General features: G+C 43.8%; 1 protein-coding gene and 1 long non-coding RNA gene across 13 annotated transcripts in view; both read left to right on the top strand.

The window, feature by feature from the left end:
* The window catches only part of LOC140847709 (uncharacterized), a 30589-nt gene extending 29952 nt beyond the window's left edge, over nt 1-637 (top strand). The window contains exon 4 of the long non-coding RNA XR_012127764.1: nt 320-637. This is a non-coding gene — a long non-coding RNA (uncharacterized lncRNA). The remainder of the gene's footprint in view (nt 1-319) is intronic.
* A 2846-nt stretch (nt 638-3483) lies between these two features.
* TLE4 (TLE family member 4, transcriptional corepressor) overlaps nt 3484-15513 on the top strand; it is a 133766-nt gene continuing 121736 nt past the window's right edge. For 6 of the 12 annotated variants that reach the window (XM_036991276.2, XM_036991277.2, XM_036991283.2 and 3 more), the window contains exons 1-4: nt 3486-4329; nt 5147-5244; nt 6326-6389; nt 7550-7594. In XM_036991276.2, the coding sequence (XP_036847171.1) occupies nt 4285-4329; nt 5147-5244; nt 6326-6389; nt 7550-7594 (252 nt within the window). In that variant the 5' untranslated portion in view covers nt 3486-4284. Of the gene's footprint in view, nt 4330-4526; nt 4838-5146; nt 5245-6325; nt 6390-7549; nt 7595-15513 lie in introns of those variants that run through there. The other 6 variants (XM_036991278.2, XM_036991284.2, XM_036991279.2 and 3 more) reach the window with 4 other exon arrangements.

Raw genomic sequence — 15513 nt, forward strand, 5'->3', positions numbered from 1 at the left:
AACCAGGAAGCAAAACCCTTCCTCTTGTAATGTCTCTCCAGGGCCCCCTGTTGACAAGGATTTGGTACTAGCTGGCAAAGAAAACTATTTAAAGGGCCCAGATTTATTTTCACAGAGCAGGCAAAGAGGTTGCATTTGGAGGTGAGAGACAATGTATAGAAAATAGCCACAATTACTACTAAATTCCATTATCCTGGCACACGTCAGGTAGTCAAGAAATATTTGATGGAGAAATAAAGGATTTATAGTATATAACCTAAGTGAAAACAATGTGCTTGCTTTGCATATATCACTTTAAGATTGGCTTGGCTTCCAACAGGAATGCTGCTGCTGGGTCCCTCCCACATGAACATTCTGGAGCTTCCCACTGTGTGGTAGGGATATGACAACTCCCCAAGTGACTTCACAGCGTGGCTCAACAGTTTGTGAGAAGTGCAATGAGAGAAGCACAGCAGAGAGGGGGAGAGACAAAAGCAGCTGTGAGCCTCACTCTGTTCAGCTGGGCCACTGGTTGCTTCACTTGGCATCTTTCTGAGACATCACTGTGAATTATGTAGATCTGCCATGTGGGCAAAATGTGAAACATATCCAAGTGTTGTATTCTAAAATTGTACTTAATAAAAAATAAAGAAACATTCTTGATTTCTCTAGCCACTCTTCTGTGGACACAAACTGTGGAGAGAGTTCAGGAGAAAGGTCCCTGCTACAAGCTATTTGATATTTGATATTTCCTAACAGTGCTAAGCTTCTCACTGTCCACAGACACTTTCAATAGTTCCTTAGGTTCTATTATTAGGACTCTCATTCCCTGTCCTAGGAAATAACCACACAGAATTCCAATAAATATGGCCAGATGATGTGGAAGCTTTCTATATTGACACAACTTGGTGTTCACTCATTAGTGCCATTAACAAATATTTATTGAGCACCTATTTTGTGCCAGACATCATTCTAGGCATTTGGTGTGCAGCCTACTCTCACAGAACTTGCTAACATTCTGGCTAGCACAGATAACACAGAACTTCCTACAGATGTACTATGGGTGATTCAACAAACTATTGAAAAGCTCCAGTGGGAGCAAAGAACCAACCCCAGAGTAAAATGTGGTTGTTGCTATATCTGGCTATACATATACATTTTGATTGTAGAATTGATGTGTAGTCATACTAGAAACACATTGTTTCTAGTATTCACTGTCCTAGTGTAGAAATTTTATCACTCAAGTCTTCTAACTTTGGGTCTTAGGAATGTTTCAAAACATTGCTGTCCAATGGAAACATGTCAGTCACATGAAATAATTTAAAATTTTCTAGCATCTGAGTTATTAAAAGATTAATTTTAAAACACAATTTTAGTAATATATTTTGCTTAACTGATTATATTCAAAATATTTGAATTTCTATGTGTAATATTATTATAAATTATTGAGTTATTTTCTTTCTCCATTTTTTGCACTAACTCTTCAAAATCGGTGTGTATGTGTGCTTACAGCATACCTCATCTTGGACTGGCCACATTTCAACTGCCCAACAGCCATCTGCCCAGAGGAATCCTCCATCTTATTCTGGGGATGGAGGAGAAGATACTTGATGAAGTGAAATATTCTGTGAACTCTGGTTCCAGGGTTTTAGTAAAGTTAGAAGAAGGCAAAGACCACCATAGCTTTCCTTTGCACCAGCCCTCCACAGTGCCCAGAATAGAGGAATGCCCAAAGAATGCGGTAGGTTGGACATGAAGTCACTGTTTGATTCGTTCCCTGAGGTAAAGGATATCAGTAGGAAGAATGGTTTTCCACTAATGCTGAACTATCTCAATTAGCGTCTCAAGTTAGGGTAGTCAAAGGACATTCAAGTACTGAACGTTCAAAACCCAGACCGTTAAATTAGTCAAACCCCACTTGATTTTTTCCGAATTCCTCCCAGCCCCAGAGGTTTGAGGCTTCCTAGGAAAGGCTGAGCCGCGCGGTCTCCTCTAGAACCAGGGAGCTGCTGTCAGCTGGATGGGGGCTGGGAGATCTATAGGGATGAGCCGCTCCCCGTGCCCCTGCCTCCGCTCCTTCAGCCTCTGCCCAGGACCCACCTTCCCAGCCCCTGTCTGGGCGGCGGCCGACCCACCACTTCTCTTGACAAGCGTGGCCCCCTGCCCGTTTTAATCGCGACAAACTTGACATTCCTCCAAAGGACGGGAAAAAGAGAAGCAGTTTCCTCTGATCCGGAGGAGGAAGCAGCTCGGGACGCGTAGGGGCGTTTTCCTCCCCGTGCCGGGGGCCGGCACCGGTTGCCGTTGCTTCAGTGCGGACAGACTGACAGTCTGCGAGGTACGGGTGGGCCCTGGACAGTTTCTTTGGGAATCGGACGACCCTTGATCCCGGGCCTCCACGGTTACGCCCTCCCGACCCCCGGCAGGACCCCGTCTCGGGGAGCTTTCTGGGATAACAGCTGAGGGAAGTCAGCCCAGCTTTGGGGTTAAACGGCAATGCCAGCTCCCTGGGGCTCGGAGGGGCGCCCCCTCACCCCCCCACGCCTTCTTGCCCCGGCCCCTGCTCCGGTAAGCGTCCGGCAGCTGTCTTCAGCTCTAAACAGGAACAGGGCCCTAGCCCGCGTTCATACGGAAAATTATGCCGGCTCCAGCGGCGCGTAAAATTGATGTGAACCGAACGAAGTGGATTCGGCGTGATCCTCCCTCTCCTCTCAACAGGGGTTTCGGCGTTACACAAGGCCGAGCTTGTCTCTTTAAGGAGACAGTGGACCCCTAATTAGGCTGCGTTCCTGCGCGGTCGCGGAGCAAGGGGCCGTGGGAGGACGCGACTCGGAAGGAGATCTCTGACCAGCCTCCAGCCTCACCGCCCCCTCCATCCTCTTTACTTTGCCGCCACCACCGCCACCGCCACCCAGTTCCGAACGCAGCCAGTGCAGCAGCAGCCGCCGCCGCCTCTGCTCCCAGGCCCACGTTACTTTGATTGACAGCTGAACAAATGTTTCCCGGGTTCGAACGCTCGCGCTAAGGAACGTCAGCCAAGGCGAAGCTCCGCCTTGGGCGGGCTGTCTTCTCCCCGCCTTCGCTAACACCATCCCGTTCTGTTCATTGGTCTGAGTTACAGACGACGACCGGCCCCCACGTGGGCCCCAACCCGGCCGGCTCCTCCCCCCTGGCTCGCCATTTGTCAGCAGTGAAATGATGGGCAGTAATACAGAACGGCGATTAATGTTCAGCCACCTCTGATTGGTTGCTGGAGACACCTCCCGCGCCGGGGGTGGGCGGGGCGCTTGGAGAGCGCTCCAGAGCGGTCGCGTGGCCGGCCGGTGATTGTAGTCAATCTGGTCGAACGCTCATCCTCAGTCGCCGGGGGCGGACTACATCTCCCGGGATGCTCTGCAGTCCCTCAGCGGACGGTTGTGAATATGTATCAGAATGTTAATGATTAGCTGCTGCTAAATTTGGTCAAAGAAGTCACCTACACAGAGCGTGTTGTTAGAGCTGTTCGGAGCGGGTGTTTGGGCTGTTGGCTGCTCTCTTTTCCCCCTCTCACACACTTGTACATTATTTTGAGGTGGTGTTCGCAGAGTTTGAAAGGAGAGAGAATTAAAAAAAAAAAAAGCCGCAAGCGTTTCACTTTTATTTTTAAAATCCCCTTCAATTTGGGGTTTAAAAAAAAAGGACAAGAAAACAGGAAGGAAGAAAAATAAGGAAATGAGATGTGGTAAAAGAAGCTAAAAGGTGCCTTTTAAAAGATCGTTGCTGTGAAGTGAAAAAATCTCCAGAGAAACCAAAAAAGCACCGCCAAGACCTCTTCCGAACCAAAGGAGTTTGTGTTGGCTTTTAGGAAAGAAGAGAGAGATCATTCATTCGGAGGAATAACAACCAATTAAAAGACAAATAAAAAAAGTTTGGAGTGGGACGCCGAGCGAGCGAGCGAGGCGGCCGTACTGCCGGCGGGCGCTGGGGCGCGGAGCTCGCACTTTCCCGGCCCGGGTGCGGCGCCGGTCTCAGCGGGCGTGCCTCGGCTGAGTGAACGTCGGAGCTTTGCCGCGGGAGACGCGCGCCGGACAATGCCCGCGGCGGGCCAGTGACGCTCGCGGGGAATGCGGAGCTGCCTGGCCACCCGCACCCAGCCGCCACCGCCGCCGCGCGTTCCTGCCGCCCGCGTCACGCGAGACCCGGCGGGGGCCGGGACCTTCCGAGCCGCCCCTCGGACCCGGCTGGCCGCCGTCGCCGCCTCCTCAGGGCCATTAAAGCCAATGAGCCGCGCGCCTCTGCCCAGCGCAGCCAACTAAATCGGCTTGGATGATCCGCGACCTGAGCAAGATGTACCCGCAGACCAGACACCCGGTGAGTGCGGGCGGCGGGGGCGCCGGCGCGCTCTGGGGGGGTTCCCCGTGTCGCCCCCTGCGCGCCTAGTTGTGTGTTCGGCCGGAGGTGCGGGGAGGGCGCCGGAGCCCCGCGCCCCGCTCGGGGAGCCACCCGGCCTCCGTCCCCTGCGCGGTGGCACTCTCGAGGAGGGGGTGCAGAGAGGCAATTGAGTTGTAGCCATTTTCTTATTGTTGTCTTTGAAGCCCCTGGAAGCCGCGCGGAGCCGTTCGTCGTCCCCGCGCCGCGACTGCTAGAGGGGGGGTGGCGAGCGATGGAGGCGGCGCGACTCCGCTCTGGGGCGGGGAGGCGCCCTCGGCGGCGGCGCGGCTGGTCCGGCGGCGGCTCGGGAGAGCGGACCGCCGGCCCCTTGAGTCGCGGGCTCCGGACACCAGCGAGCGGGCCAGGCGGCCGTGTCCCCGCCCCCCCGACCTGACTGCGGCCCGACGCCATGGCGCGAGTCCCCCCGACGGGCCAGTTTCGATTCCGGGTGCGGAGGGAGTGGGCGCGGCGCTCCGGCCCCTCGGCGCCCGCCTCGGGCGGGGGAGGGCAGCGGGGTCTTGAACCCGCTGGGTCCGGCGTGGGAGGAGGACGCGGGGGCTCAGGGCTACCCCGAAACCAGCCCTTGCCGGCCGTGCTGCGCGGGGGCAGGGGTCCGGGAGGAGAGTTTTCCTCGCGCTCTGCCTGCCTGCGCGATGACCGCCCCTCCGCCGCCGCCAGCGCCGCGCGGTTTGTTTTCTCCATCCCCCTGCCTCGCTTGTGATGTGGGCTAATTAAATATTTTATTGTTGTTCTTTAGGCACCGCATCAGCCTGCTCAACCCTTTAAATTTACAATTTCCGAGTCCTGTGATCGGATTAAGGAAGAGTTTCAGTTTTTACAGGCTCAATACCACAGGTAACAATGTTGACTTTAGCTGATCCTCCTATTTGCTTAGCTCTTGTCTTCCCCCACAGACACATACAAACACCTCCCCTTTTTTTGGCCACCGCAAAGGTATTGTCGCTTTTCTTCGTGGGCTGAAAGGGCAAGTCGAGGCCTTTTTTCTTTAGGCAGGTGCAAAGAAATCAAGCATTCCTCCCTTCTCCCTTAAATAAAAGGAAAAAAAAAAAAAAAAAGGAAGGCAGAACAATCGAAACTGGGGAGACTTGTAAAAACGCTGAGGCCAAACTTTCGATACTGATTTATTGGGGCCAGGAGGATGGAAGGCTGGGAAGGGTCTGGGGCCTTTTGACCTCCTTGGTTCTCTATGACTGCGGTCTTGATTCCTTCTCACTTCTTCCTGCCGTTCACTGGAACACCCAAGAACTGAGCGAGGGTCCTGGGAAGTCGCAAGTGAGCAATTTCATGACTTTTATGCCGAAAAAATGTTTTCCTGTTAGAGACGACCATTGGAGTGCCTTTGAAATATTTTTCTTTCACTGGCTCTTTAGCAACGTGTGATTCTTTCAGAAAAGCAAGGACCAAAACAAGCCACTGAACCCGATCCACACTGTGCCCCTGGGTGGTGTTCAACTTGTGTCTGTGCTGTGGAGGGAAAAAATAAGACATCATTCATAAGACTGGCTTGATTCATATTTTCATTGATCTCTTTGTGGACTATTAAAGAAAAAGAATTCCCTTGTGACATTTTGGGGAACTTATTTGTGCTTGGATATGTAGACATTATTGATGTTTATTTTCCTGTTTTTGTTTAATTAAATGAATTCAGTGAATATTCATTTCTGGATGAGGTTTGGTAATTGAATTGGCTAGAAGTTTTTTTTTTCTTAGAACAAAACCCCCACACTTGATGGAAATTGAAAGGGCAAGTCCAGACGGCCAATCACCAACCCCTTCTCTCCTCTCTCTAATATAATGAGGGTGGTATTTAAGATAGTTGATTAGGCGTTTTGTAGATGATGGCTTTAAGGGAGGTAATGTGTATTTACATTTAAAGGATGTAAGTCAAGATCTTAATTACTTATGTTTTGAACAGCCTGAAGCTGGAATGTGAGAAACTCGCCAGTGAGAAGACAGAGATGCAGCGGCATTATGTCATGGTAAGAAAACTGTGTCACAGATCAAAGTGCCTATTAGTTTGGGATTCCAAGAGCAAGAATACGTTCAGATTGCTGGGGGCTGCAAGATAGATCACAGTTGCTGTGCCAGTGTACTGAGGTGGTGAGAATGTGACCATTAGCAATTAGCAACCTGGATTCCAGAATGTTATAACTTGGCCTCTGACAACCAGCTTTGATATGAATTTTCAAAAAGTTAAGCCGCCTGAGGTATAATTTTCTGTGCTTTGTTTTTACATATTGGAATAAGAAAAACGTTTATGTTTTGTGTCACAAGCAAAATGTTTTTGCTAGTGGTTTTCTTTGTTGTTTTATTGCTCTTGCTCCAGTTTTTCTGTATACTGTAAAGATTGTAATGTGTTTTATTTCTTTTAAAGAATGTGACTAACAAGAAACCAGGCACCTTTTCAAATTTTCCCCCATTCTTTATGTTACTAGTGAGTGTGTATTTGTGTGTTTTCAATCTGTAGTGTTACATTGGTGTGAGGAGTGTTGTAGTCTCCTGTGTAACTGATCCGTTCTGCCAGAATTTCTATGCCAGTTAATAATTCATGTTTAAAGAACTCAGATCTGCTTTCTCAGAAGTATTAACAAGCATATTTTTATGCTTGTTCCTAAAGGCTCCAGAGTAACTCATTCGTTTCCTCTCAAGTCTTTTTCTTTTGTATGTATGAACATAAGTAGTAAACGAAAAATGAGAGACTGAACTCTGAAGTAGCATCACCTTTTTGTGCAGTTCTTTCAAAGCATTGGCATGTGTTTGAGGCACATTTTTGCCATTAACTTGCCCTCTGTGCCTAGAAATTAAGAGTCCATATGGTAGCAAATTTTCGTCAGATCTTTTTGATTCATTCATCTGCTTGTGATGTATAAAGACAACTGGAGATGTGAAAAATACTGTTGAAACTTGATTTTTGTAGTCTTGTGAGTTTCTCCCTTAAAGTCTCACCTTAAGGTGGCTTCCAGGTTTATTAGACTACATACTGCAGTAGGGTACCCCTTCTCATGTAGCAGCATAGGTATTTTGGATACTTTGGTTTAGGTGAGGCTTTTATGTTTGTTTTAAACAAGCTTGGGGGCATTTTGAACAAACTGTAGATTGATGAAAGGTAGGACATTAATTGCTTTTCTTTCTTTGACAGTATTATGAGATGTCCTATGGGTTGAATATAGAAATGCACAAGCAGGTAAGTTATTTCCTTATAACTGTTTTAAATGGCATTTGGAATACTGTGCACTTCAGAAAGAAAATAGTTATGTTTTGCAATTCTGCACATCTTTGTGCCTACTTGTATTTTAATACTCTGTCCTAGAGAGAGGACTGTTTTTTCAGGTGTGGTTCCTCATCTTTGTTTTGCATGTTAGTCTAATTGTAACCATTTGGAAATGTGATTTAAAGTGTCTGAGTGTGTATTAAACTTTGTACACTTTAAAAACAGGATGTTAAATTTAAAATCTTGTTTTCTTTTGAAAGAGTTAATTTATGTGTTTTTGGGCATTGCACACGTGTCTTATGAAAGAGATTTTCTTGAAAAAATATTAAAAAAGGAAAGCTGTAAAATATGTGGAGCCTAAGCTCAATCTGAAAGTGGATAGAGGGTGAGCTGGGAGGGTCAAAATGAAATCTGTGGTGCTGCAAAAAAAACTGATGTAAAATAAAATCCTTGTACGGGTCCCCTGAGACTCCTTAGTTGGGTCTTACCAAGAACCATAACTGTTATTTCCAAAATTTGTACAGAGTAGCCTGATAGGGGGATGTGATAAGGTTCAATCATGGATCTTGAAATCTAGCAATTAGTTCAGCCAAAAAAAAAAAAAAGATTACTCAGAAAGTGTTGAGAGGTAGGTATTAGTCAAGCCTTTCTTTGGTAGTAGATTGAATAAATGAATAAAACGGTTTGGTTTAAGTTTCCTAGATAGAAGAAAAGCAGCATATGTGTGTGTGCGTATGTGAGACTGTGTGTATACACATCTATGTATATAGTTTGGCAGTGATAATTTTTCTAGGAGGCATTTATTTGAAGTGATCTAGTGAAAGTGTTTCAGGTCTGTCTTATCAGCTATTTCAGAATAGGTACCTAAACGACAATGGAAATCTTAATGCTTTTTATCTCTTATTTATCCTTAGGGTGTGTGTCATTTCCTTCTAAGTTTAAAAACTAGGAAATTATCACATATTATTAGGCTTTTATTACTTCTGGATCCTTTTTTGGATATAGTAGATTACATTCGCAGAACATACTCGGATGGTAGATCTTCAAAATATATCTGATAATGAAAGCAATCAGATAGTGCCTGAAAACAAAAAAGTGGGGGGAAAATGAGTCGTTAACTTACACTAAGGACTCTTTTGATTCAGATTCTTTTCTTTTTTAACTTCATAAGGTATTCAGTAATGTCAATATTAATGTTGTAGTCTAGTTTGCTGCATGTTAACATTAACTTCCTATTTTGGCATCTTTACCATTTCTGTTTCGATTAGTGATGGATGTAAATATCTCTTGCTTAAATAAAATCCATCAAGCTTATGGATAGGCTGACTCTGCTTAGTTGTACCTTACAGGAATAAATTACATGAGAGATATTGTTTGTTAATTATGCTTATTACATGTCACTTTAGGTCGGGATCCTGTACATGTCCTTTTTTTTTTTTTTTTGGTCCTTATTCCATCACCCAAGATTAATTAGTGTCTTTTTAAAGGTTGGACCAGATGATTAATGTCCCTTTATTTTTTCTCTTCTATCTTATTTACCACACCACTTAGTTTCCAGATCTCTTAATGCCATTTACAGTTTCTGCGAGGTACAGAGCTCGTATTTGGCTCTGTGTATCTCTTTGGCGAGGGTGAGGGTGGGGTGGAGTGAGAGTTGTGTGAGATCCCTTAATTTTGAACACTTTATACCTCTGTAATTCTGTCATCTTGTCCAGCTGTCCTCAAATGCCATCCATTTAAAATTGAGAATGGAGAACATTTTACCTTTTTTTCTCTTGCTTTTAAATTCAATCATATCAAGAATCCTGGGGGCAGTTTATCACATTATGAGATATACAGACAGCCCTGCAAAACCACCTACTTATTATATTTTCTTTCTTTTCCCCCTTAAGCACAGAGGCCTATCTGTCTTTGTTTTCCTAGGCAGACAGCCTTGGTTCCTCTTGGCCTCTCTTCCAGATGCACTCGCTGGATACCCTCCTAATGGAAAGCAGCAATAATGCAGGGAAGTTGCCCTGTGGCATAATTGGACCTAGTTCTCAAGATCGGGTTAGGCTTATTCACTTATTAGATTTGTGTCTCTGAAGGGTTCAAGAGTAGAAGTCCCCAGAGTCCTTGGAAGTACCCTAGTAATTGGTGGCCCTGATATTTGAAACCTTTGTGTATTTTTTGGTTAACGCTCCTGTTCTTGGCTGTTGCCAGCCACAGGGTATTTATTTTCAGTGAAATTTTTCATTGGAACAGAAAATCATGGCTCTCATGGAGTCATGACTCTGTGACTTAGCAAATTGATGGAAGGATAAAAGCACAGAGCAGTGACAAACAAGGTGAGGGTCTGGCATTTGGGCCCCTTCCCTTTCTGTATGATGCTCATCATCAGTCACCTCGTGTTGATTCTGATAGAGGACTATAGAGTGAAACCTATGGGGAATTTGTCATTCTGAAATGAAAGCTAATGTAATTAGTACCAATTAAAGTACATTTAGTAAATTGGATTTAATCTTAATTAAGCCTGCATAATGTTGCCAATTTTTAACAATTATGTTTGAGAACATAATTAATTTAAATTTTGGTAACTGAGTAAATAGCATTAGACTGGTAGAATTAGTTGATTTTCTTTTTTTCTAAGGGGAACTCAGTGATGTGACATGGAATTAGAGCATAAGATATGAATCTAATTTCTGGTAGTCTTTAGTAGGATTGATAGAGCTGAGAAATTGAAGCTGGAAAAAAACTCCAGAAAAGTTAGAATGGAGTGTTCTAGTCCAAAATGTGAATTAATGCTTCAACACTGTCTGAAGTTCTAGCATGAAAGTGAAGATGACCAATGGGAAATGGTTAGCAGTGGCACATATTTTTATTGTGATATCTTCATAATGTAACTTTTTAAAATGAAAAAACATTGGCCTTTATTTCCTAAGGATTTTCCTAAGTGTGGGGTTTTGTTTTGGATAGGAGTGTTGGCCTACAGTTTAGTTGTTACTATTTTTGCTGATTGTTCTTCTTTATAAATACAGTGTGGCTTCTAAATGGGTCAGTGACCATGGGCAGAACGGGGCAATGTGTACAGTTAATAGCATTGCTAAATGCTGCCTGTTCTCATCCTTCACTTGTAATGCTGCAATTACAGAAGACTGCCCTGATTTAATCTGACAGCAACAGTTACCACTTTAAAAAGTGAATATTGGATGTAGATTAGGAACAATAGGTATATGAATTCAACCTACAGGGACTGTAAATGAAGGAGAACACATCACATTCTGAGACCATCTTGTGACTTCCTCATAGTTAATATTCTATAATCCAAAGAATAATATTAGTATAATCTCATTGCTTCCAAAAATATTTAGTTCAGCATTTGAATTTTAGAAATTAGAAAATTTTAGAATTCTGTAATGCTGAGAACCTTAAGGCAAGTACTTCACATTATATATGTTTGTGTTTATGCATATATGTGTTTGTGTGTGTGTGTGTGTATAAATAATAACTGTTTTTTAATCAGAACAAGAAAACTCCTGTTTCACTGCAAGCCATGTAAATTTTATTATGAAATTTGGGCCACAACCATTTGAGTGCTGCTAAAATATTAATTGAATAGAAATGAAAGGGCCTTGCCCACTGATAAGATATCATAATCATAGCCTCTTCGGTCGATGGTAAATGATGATAAATGACATTAGGAACCTTTTAGCAAACTGTAATAACTACAAGGAGGGAAGCAGTATGGATTTGCATTATATCTGATACCCTCTAGTACCAAGTGGATTGCCAATACTGCTTGTTTAGCATTTTCTAAGGGCAATAGGATATTGATTTCTGACTTACAAGGAACAGCTCTATTTTCACCATTGAAAAGTATTGCAGGTTGTTAAGAAGAAATTGACTTGAAGAGGCCGACTGCTGCCCATCATGGAACAAATAAAGCAAAACTGCCGAAGCATGGTGGAGCAGCGAGACGGGCCCTCAGCAATTTGTTGCTATTAATTTACCATGCTCGACAGCAAATCAATCGGCATCTACTTCATCTGCTGGAGAAAATGCTGTCCAGGGCAGATAAAAGGCTCGGCATGGCACAGAAAATAGACTAGATTGGCCAAAAGGAGGTTGCAGTTAATGTGTAAATAAGTGAAATCAAGGCCACTGTGGCAGAGGGAGCTGTTGTTAATTAGGTTGGTGCTTTTTAGTGAACTATTTTAGAAAGCAGCCTAGGATTTGGTGAGTAAGAAGAGATTTATAGAGGTTTCAGTAATGTATGACTGTCATGACATTCTAGCCTTGAGTGTTCTTGATTTTAGGGTGTGGTACATTGATTTGGAGATGTGCTTGCAATGGAAGTCAGTTAGCTTAAAGTTGTGTTTACACCAGATTTCCCGTTAGAAAAGTTGTTTTTTTGGACATTTCTAATTCCTTGTGCATCTCTTGCATACACTTAGATTTGGAGGAGTAGATGCATATGCTTAGATTGCATATGCTTAGATTTGGGGGAGTAGATGCAGGAGTAGGTGTTCGAGAATGTAGGCAAAAATGTGTCTGTTGTATTCTTACACAGTGACTATTTTTTTCAGAAATGGATGACTGAGCTCTTGTATAATAATGAAAGTGAACTATTACCAAAGGTGGGCTGTTCTAGCTGAAAGTAATAAGCCAATGAAAATTTTGCTGATGCAGCTTTATTTTGCTGTATAAACATTAGGCAATAGTAATTTAGAGGGGCTGAACAGTGGGTGGATACTACTGGACTGGAAAATCTCAGAGAGATTACAAGTGAAATTTTAATGATTGTGCAGAGCACCTCTAGGTATGACTAGAGCATGTGCTTGTATTGGGGGGTATTCTTGTTTCATTTCTGTTTTTCATTAAGGTTTGAAGCCACCTTTTCTGCTTTAAGATTACTTATCCTTTGATAAATTCCACAATTACTATTAATGAAATGGAGGTTATTGGTAGTGTTTTTTCCCACTGCCTCTCTGATTTGGACATTTGGGATAGAGAGCCATGGCAGCTTCAGTGCTATGTAGTAAATCTAGGTGATATGTAGATTTTAAGTTATATTTTTTACAAAACTCCGAGAGGATTTAACATTAGGGCAGTTGATACCAAGTGGCCATGCTTGGGTGAGGACCACGTGTGCTCTCATTTTACTGTCACAGGACCTTTAAGAGACGCAGATCTGGAGGAAACTTAACCTGGCAGGGTACGTGCGTGATTAGAAGTGTTTGTGGATGGCGTGGATTTCCCTTTTTTCTCTTCTCACATCTTGGGCTCTCAATTTTCTCTTTCATGAGGTCTGCTAGCATATCTAAAGATTTTTCACACGCAGTGCTTGTTGAGTGGAGTTGGAATTTTCTTTCAATGGAATATTCTTTCTATTATATATCTGGCATGTGCTTACTACCACTGATCTAGGCACACTGCCAAAATTCTTTAATTCTCACAATGATCCTAAGAAGGGGATTATGTCCAATCAGAGGATGATTAAACAGGATCAGATCTGTACAAGGTGATACAGTTATTAGGTAGTGCAGTAAGGACTTCAGATGTATTTACCTGGGAGGCTGTGTCCTAGGAAATGACTCTGTTCTAGGTTGGAGATTCAGAGCCCAGCTCATTCCTGGAATGGAGAATCCCTGGGAGGCTGAGATAGTCCTTTGTTTTCCCCTGAGTCCTGAACTTCTAAAGGCTCACACACCCAGAATCTTGGAGGGTCAGGATATTCTCTGCAGCTCTTCCTAGAGCCAGGGCCTGAAAACTTGGCCTGGCCTCTCTATTCAGACTGTGTTCAGTGGGTGAGAGGGTGAGGGTCACTTAGGCTGAAGTCTCTGACAAATGGGGCGAGGAGAGCTGCTTGCTTATTAAAATGTAGTTTGCTTCATCCCCTGGCAACCTATTTTTCATTTGTTTACAAACTTGTTCTTCCATTTAACTTTTATCTTTTCCTCGTGGCTTCTAAAACTGTGCCTGAAGACAAGGGGTTGTTTGTTAATCACCATCCTGTGGGTTTTTGAAAGGGGAAGTTGGGAGGGGAAAATGTGATGTTTTGTGGCCTCTTTGTAGTTCAGAAAGAGTTTTTTAGATGCAGGAAATCACATACCACTTAAACTTTTAAATGAAGGCAAATGTTTTGCTTTTACTGTTAAAAGATTCTCTTTGCAGCATTCAAACAAAAGGATATTTCCTTCTCTCTGCTGCTTAATCCCTACTGAGTATTGTTTATTTTTATTTATTTTTGTTTTGCTGGGAAAAGTTCTTTGTTTCCTAAGTAATATCCCTTTGAGCTGGGGTGGACTAATGGACGAAGACAGTTGCAAGCCTTAGTGAATTTGAGATAGAGGAGGCACTGGGCTGGCTCATTGTTTTCATATTCTTTGCTTTCCTTTCCTAGATACTTTACTTTTTTTGCACTTTAGAATAGGTGAAGTCAGTTAGGAATTAAATGTTTAAAATGTGCACCTACAAGTTATTTGTGATTGTTTTTAATGAGAACATTTTTCTTGCCTTTGCTATGACTGGATAGTCTGGTTTTCACTTCAGTGCAGCCGTAGTATCTTTGATGGCTACTGAGTGAGTGAAAGAGATGTGATTTTTAGAAGGCACTTTCCTGTGATCCCTCTTCACACCTCCTCTACAACTCTGGCGATTGTGGCACATTGTGGCCAGGTTATCATCAATTTTCCAAGCTGGGCTATTAGAGAGAAGCAGTGGGCATTACATTTAGGTGTGGGCAACTTGAGTATTTACAGTTTGAGAGGCTTAGGACTACTTGACTTGTTCGGAGTAAGTGCGCTGCAATCAGAATTCATGCAATTATTGCTCTAGTTGAAGGGGTAAGAGCCCCAGAAGTTTTAGTCAGAAGTGAAAATTAGACTTGCTTTGACTTTGCCTCAGTAACAGCTGTCAGTGGTAGATGCTTTGTATTTATAATTGGGATTTAGCTGGCATTCATCAGCACAGATCTGTATACCCTCTCTTTACATTGGAATTGACCCAGTATGTATGTATGCCAGCCTCTTACTGTGTCAAAATTTTCCTTGATGTATGTGTGTTCTATTGGGGTTGTGGGGTGGTGAAGGGCAACATATGGATTTTGTTAGCTGGGTCGTCAAAACAGAAGAGAAAAATTATAGGACACCCCTGAGGTACTCTGTCCTCTGGTGAGTGTCACTTTGTCATCATTTTGTAGGGTTTTGCCCACCAGTACTTTAAGATCTGTATTGTGAAGGGAACTTCTGTTATTGATAGACAGAAAGGATGGTTGCCCTCCCGGTGCCCAGCTCCATCTGCGGCCTGGCTCCATCTTCCTTCTCTCAGGAGCAGGGGTGTTGGACACTATTCTCTGCTGTGTGCCCAGTGCTCAGAGCTGTCACTCAGTAGTGTGCCCGGGGCCCTGCAGTGCCCTGGAGTTGGTGGTGCTTACGCAGGGAGGGGTGGAGTCAAGGAAGAAGGATGTTGACTTTTGGGTTTTTCAGCAATTTTATTTCAATTATTATTATTATTCTAGTTAAGATTCTGTTCTAATTATATAGTTTGCTTTTCTAGGTCTGGATCATTGGTTAAAGAGTTTGAAAATAGAAGGAAATACAACTGGATGGAATAGTAATCATAGAAATCATGAGCACTAGTACTGTGTGACATCCTTTCTTTACAGAGAGCTTAAGGCATTTTATATGTTCTCCTTAATCTTCCTTGATGTTCCCAGAAAGCAAGTAGCAAGCTGGAATCTATGTATTTATTTAAATAGCTTCTGTCAGTGGAGTATCCGACAGTTTGCCAAGCAGTGTCATGCCACTGGCCTCCTTGAACAGATGACACTGAGGCTTAAGGGCTTAAGTGACTAGCCCAGTGTCACAGTATGGGATCAGCAGGCATGCAGGGAGACCAGGGTTCCTGCAGGT

This window comes from Manis javanica, chromosome 2 (assembly GCF_040802235.1).
Source record: "Manis javanica isolate MJ-LG chromosome 2, MJ_LKY, whole genome shotgun sequence".
Lineage (NCBI taxonomy): Eukaryota > Metazoa > Chordata > Mammalia > Pholidota > Manidae > Manis > Manis javanica.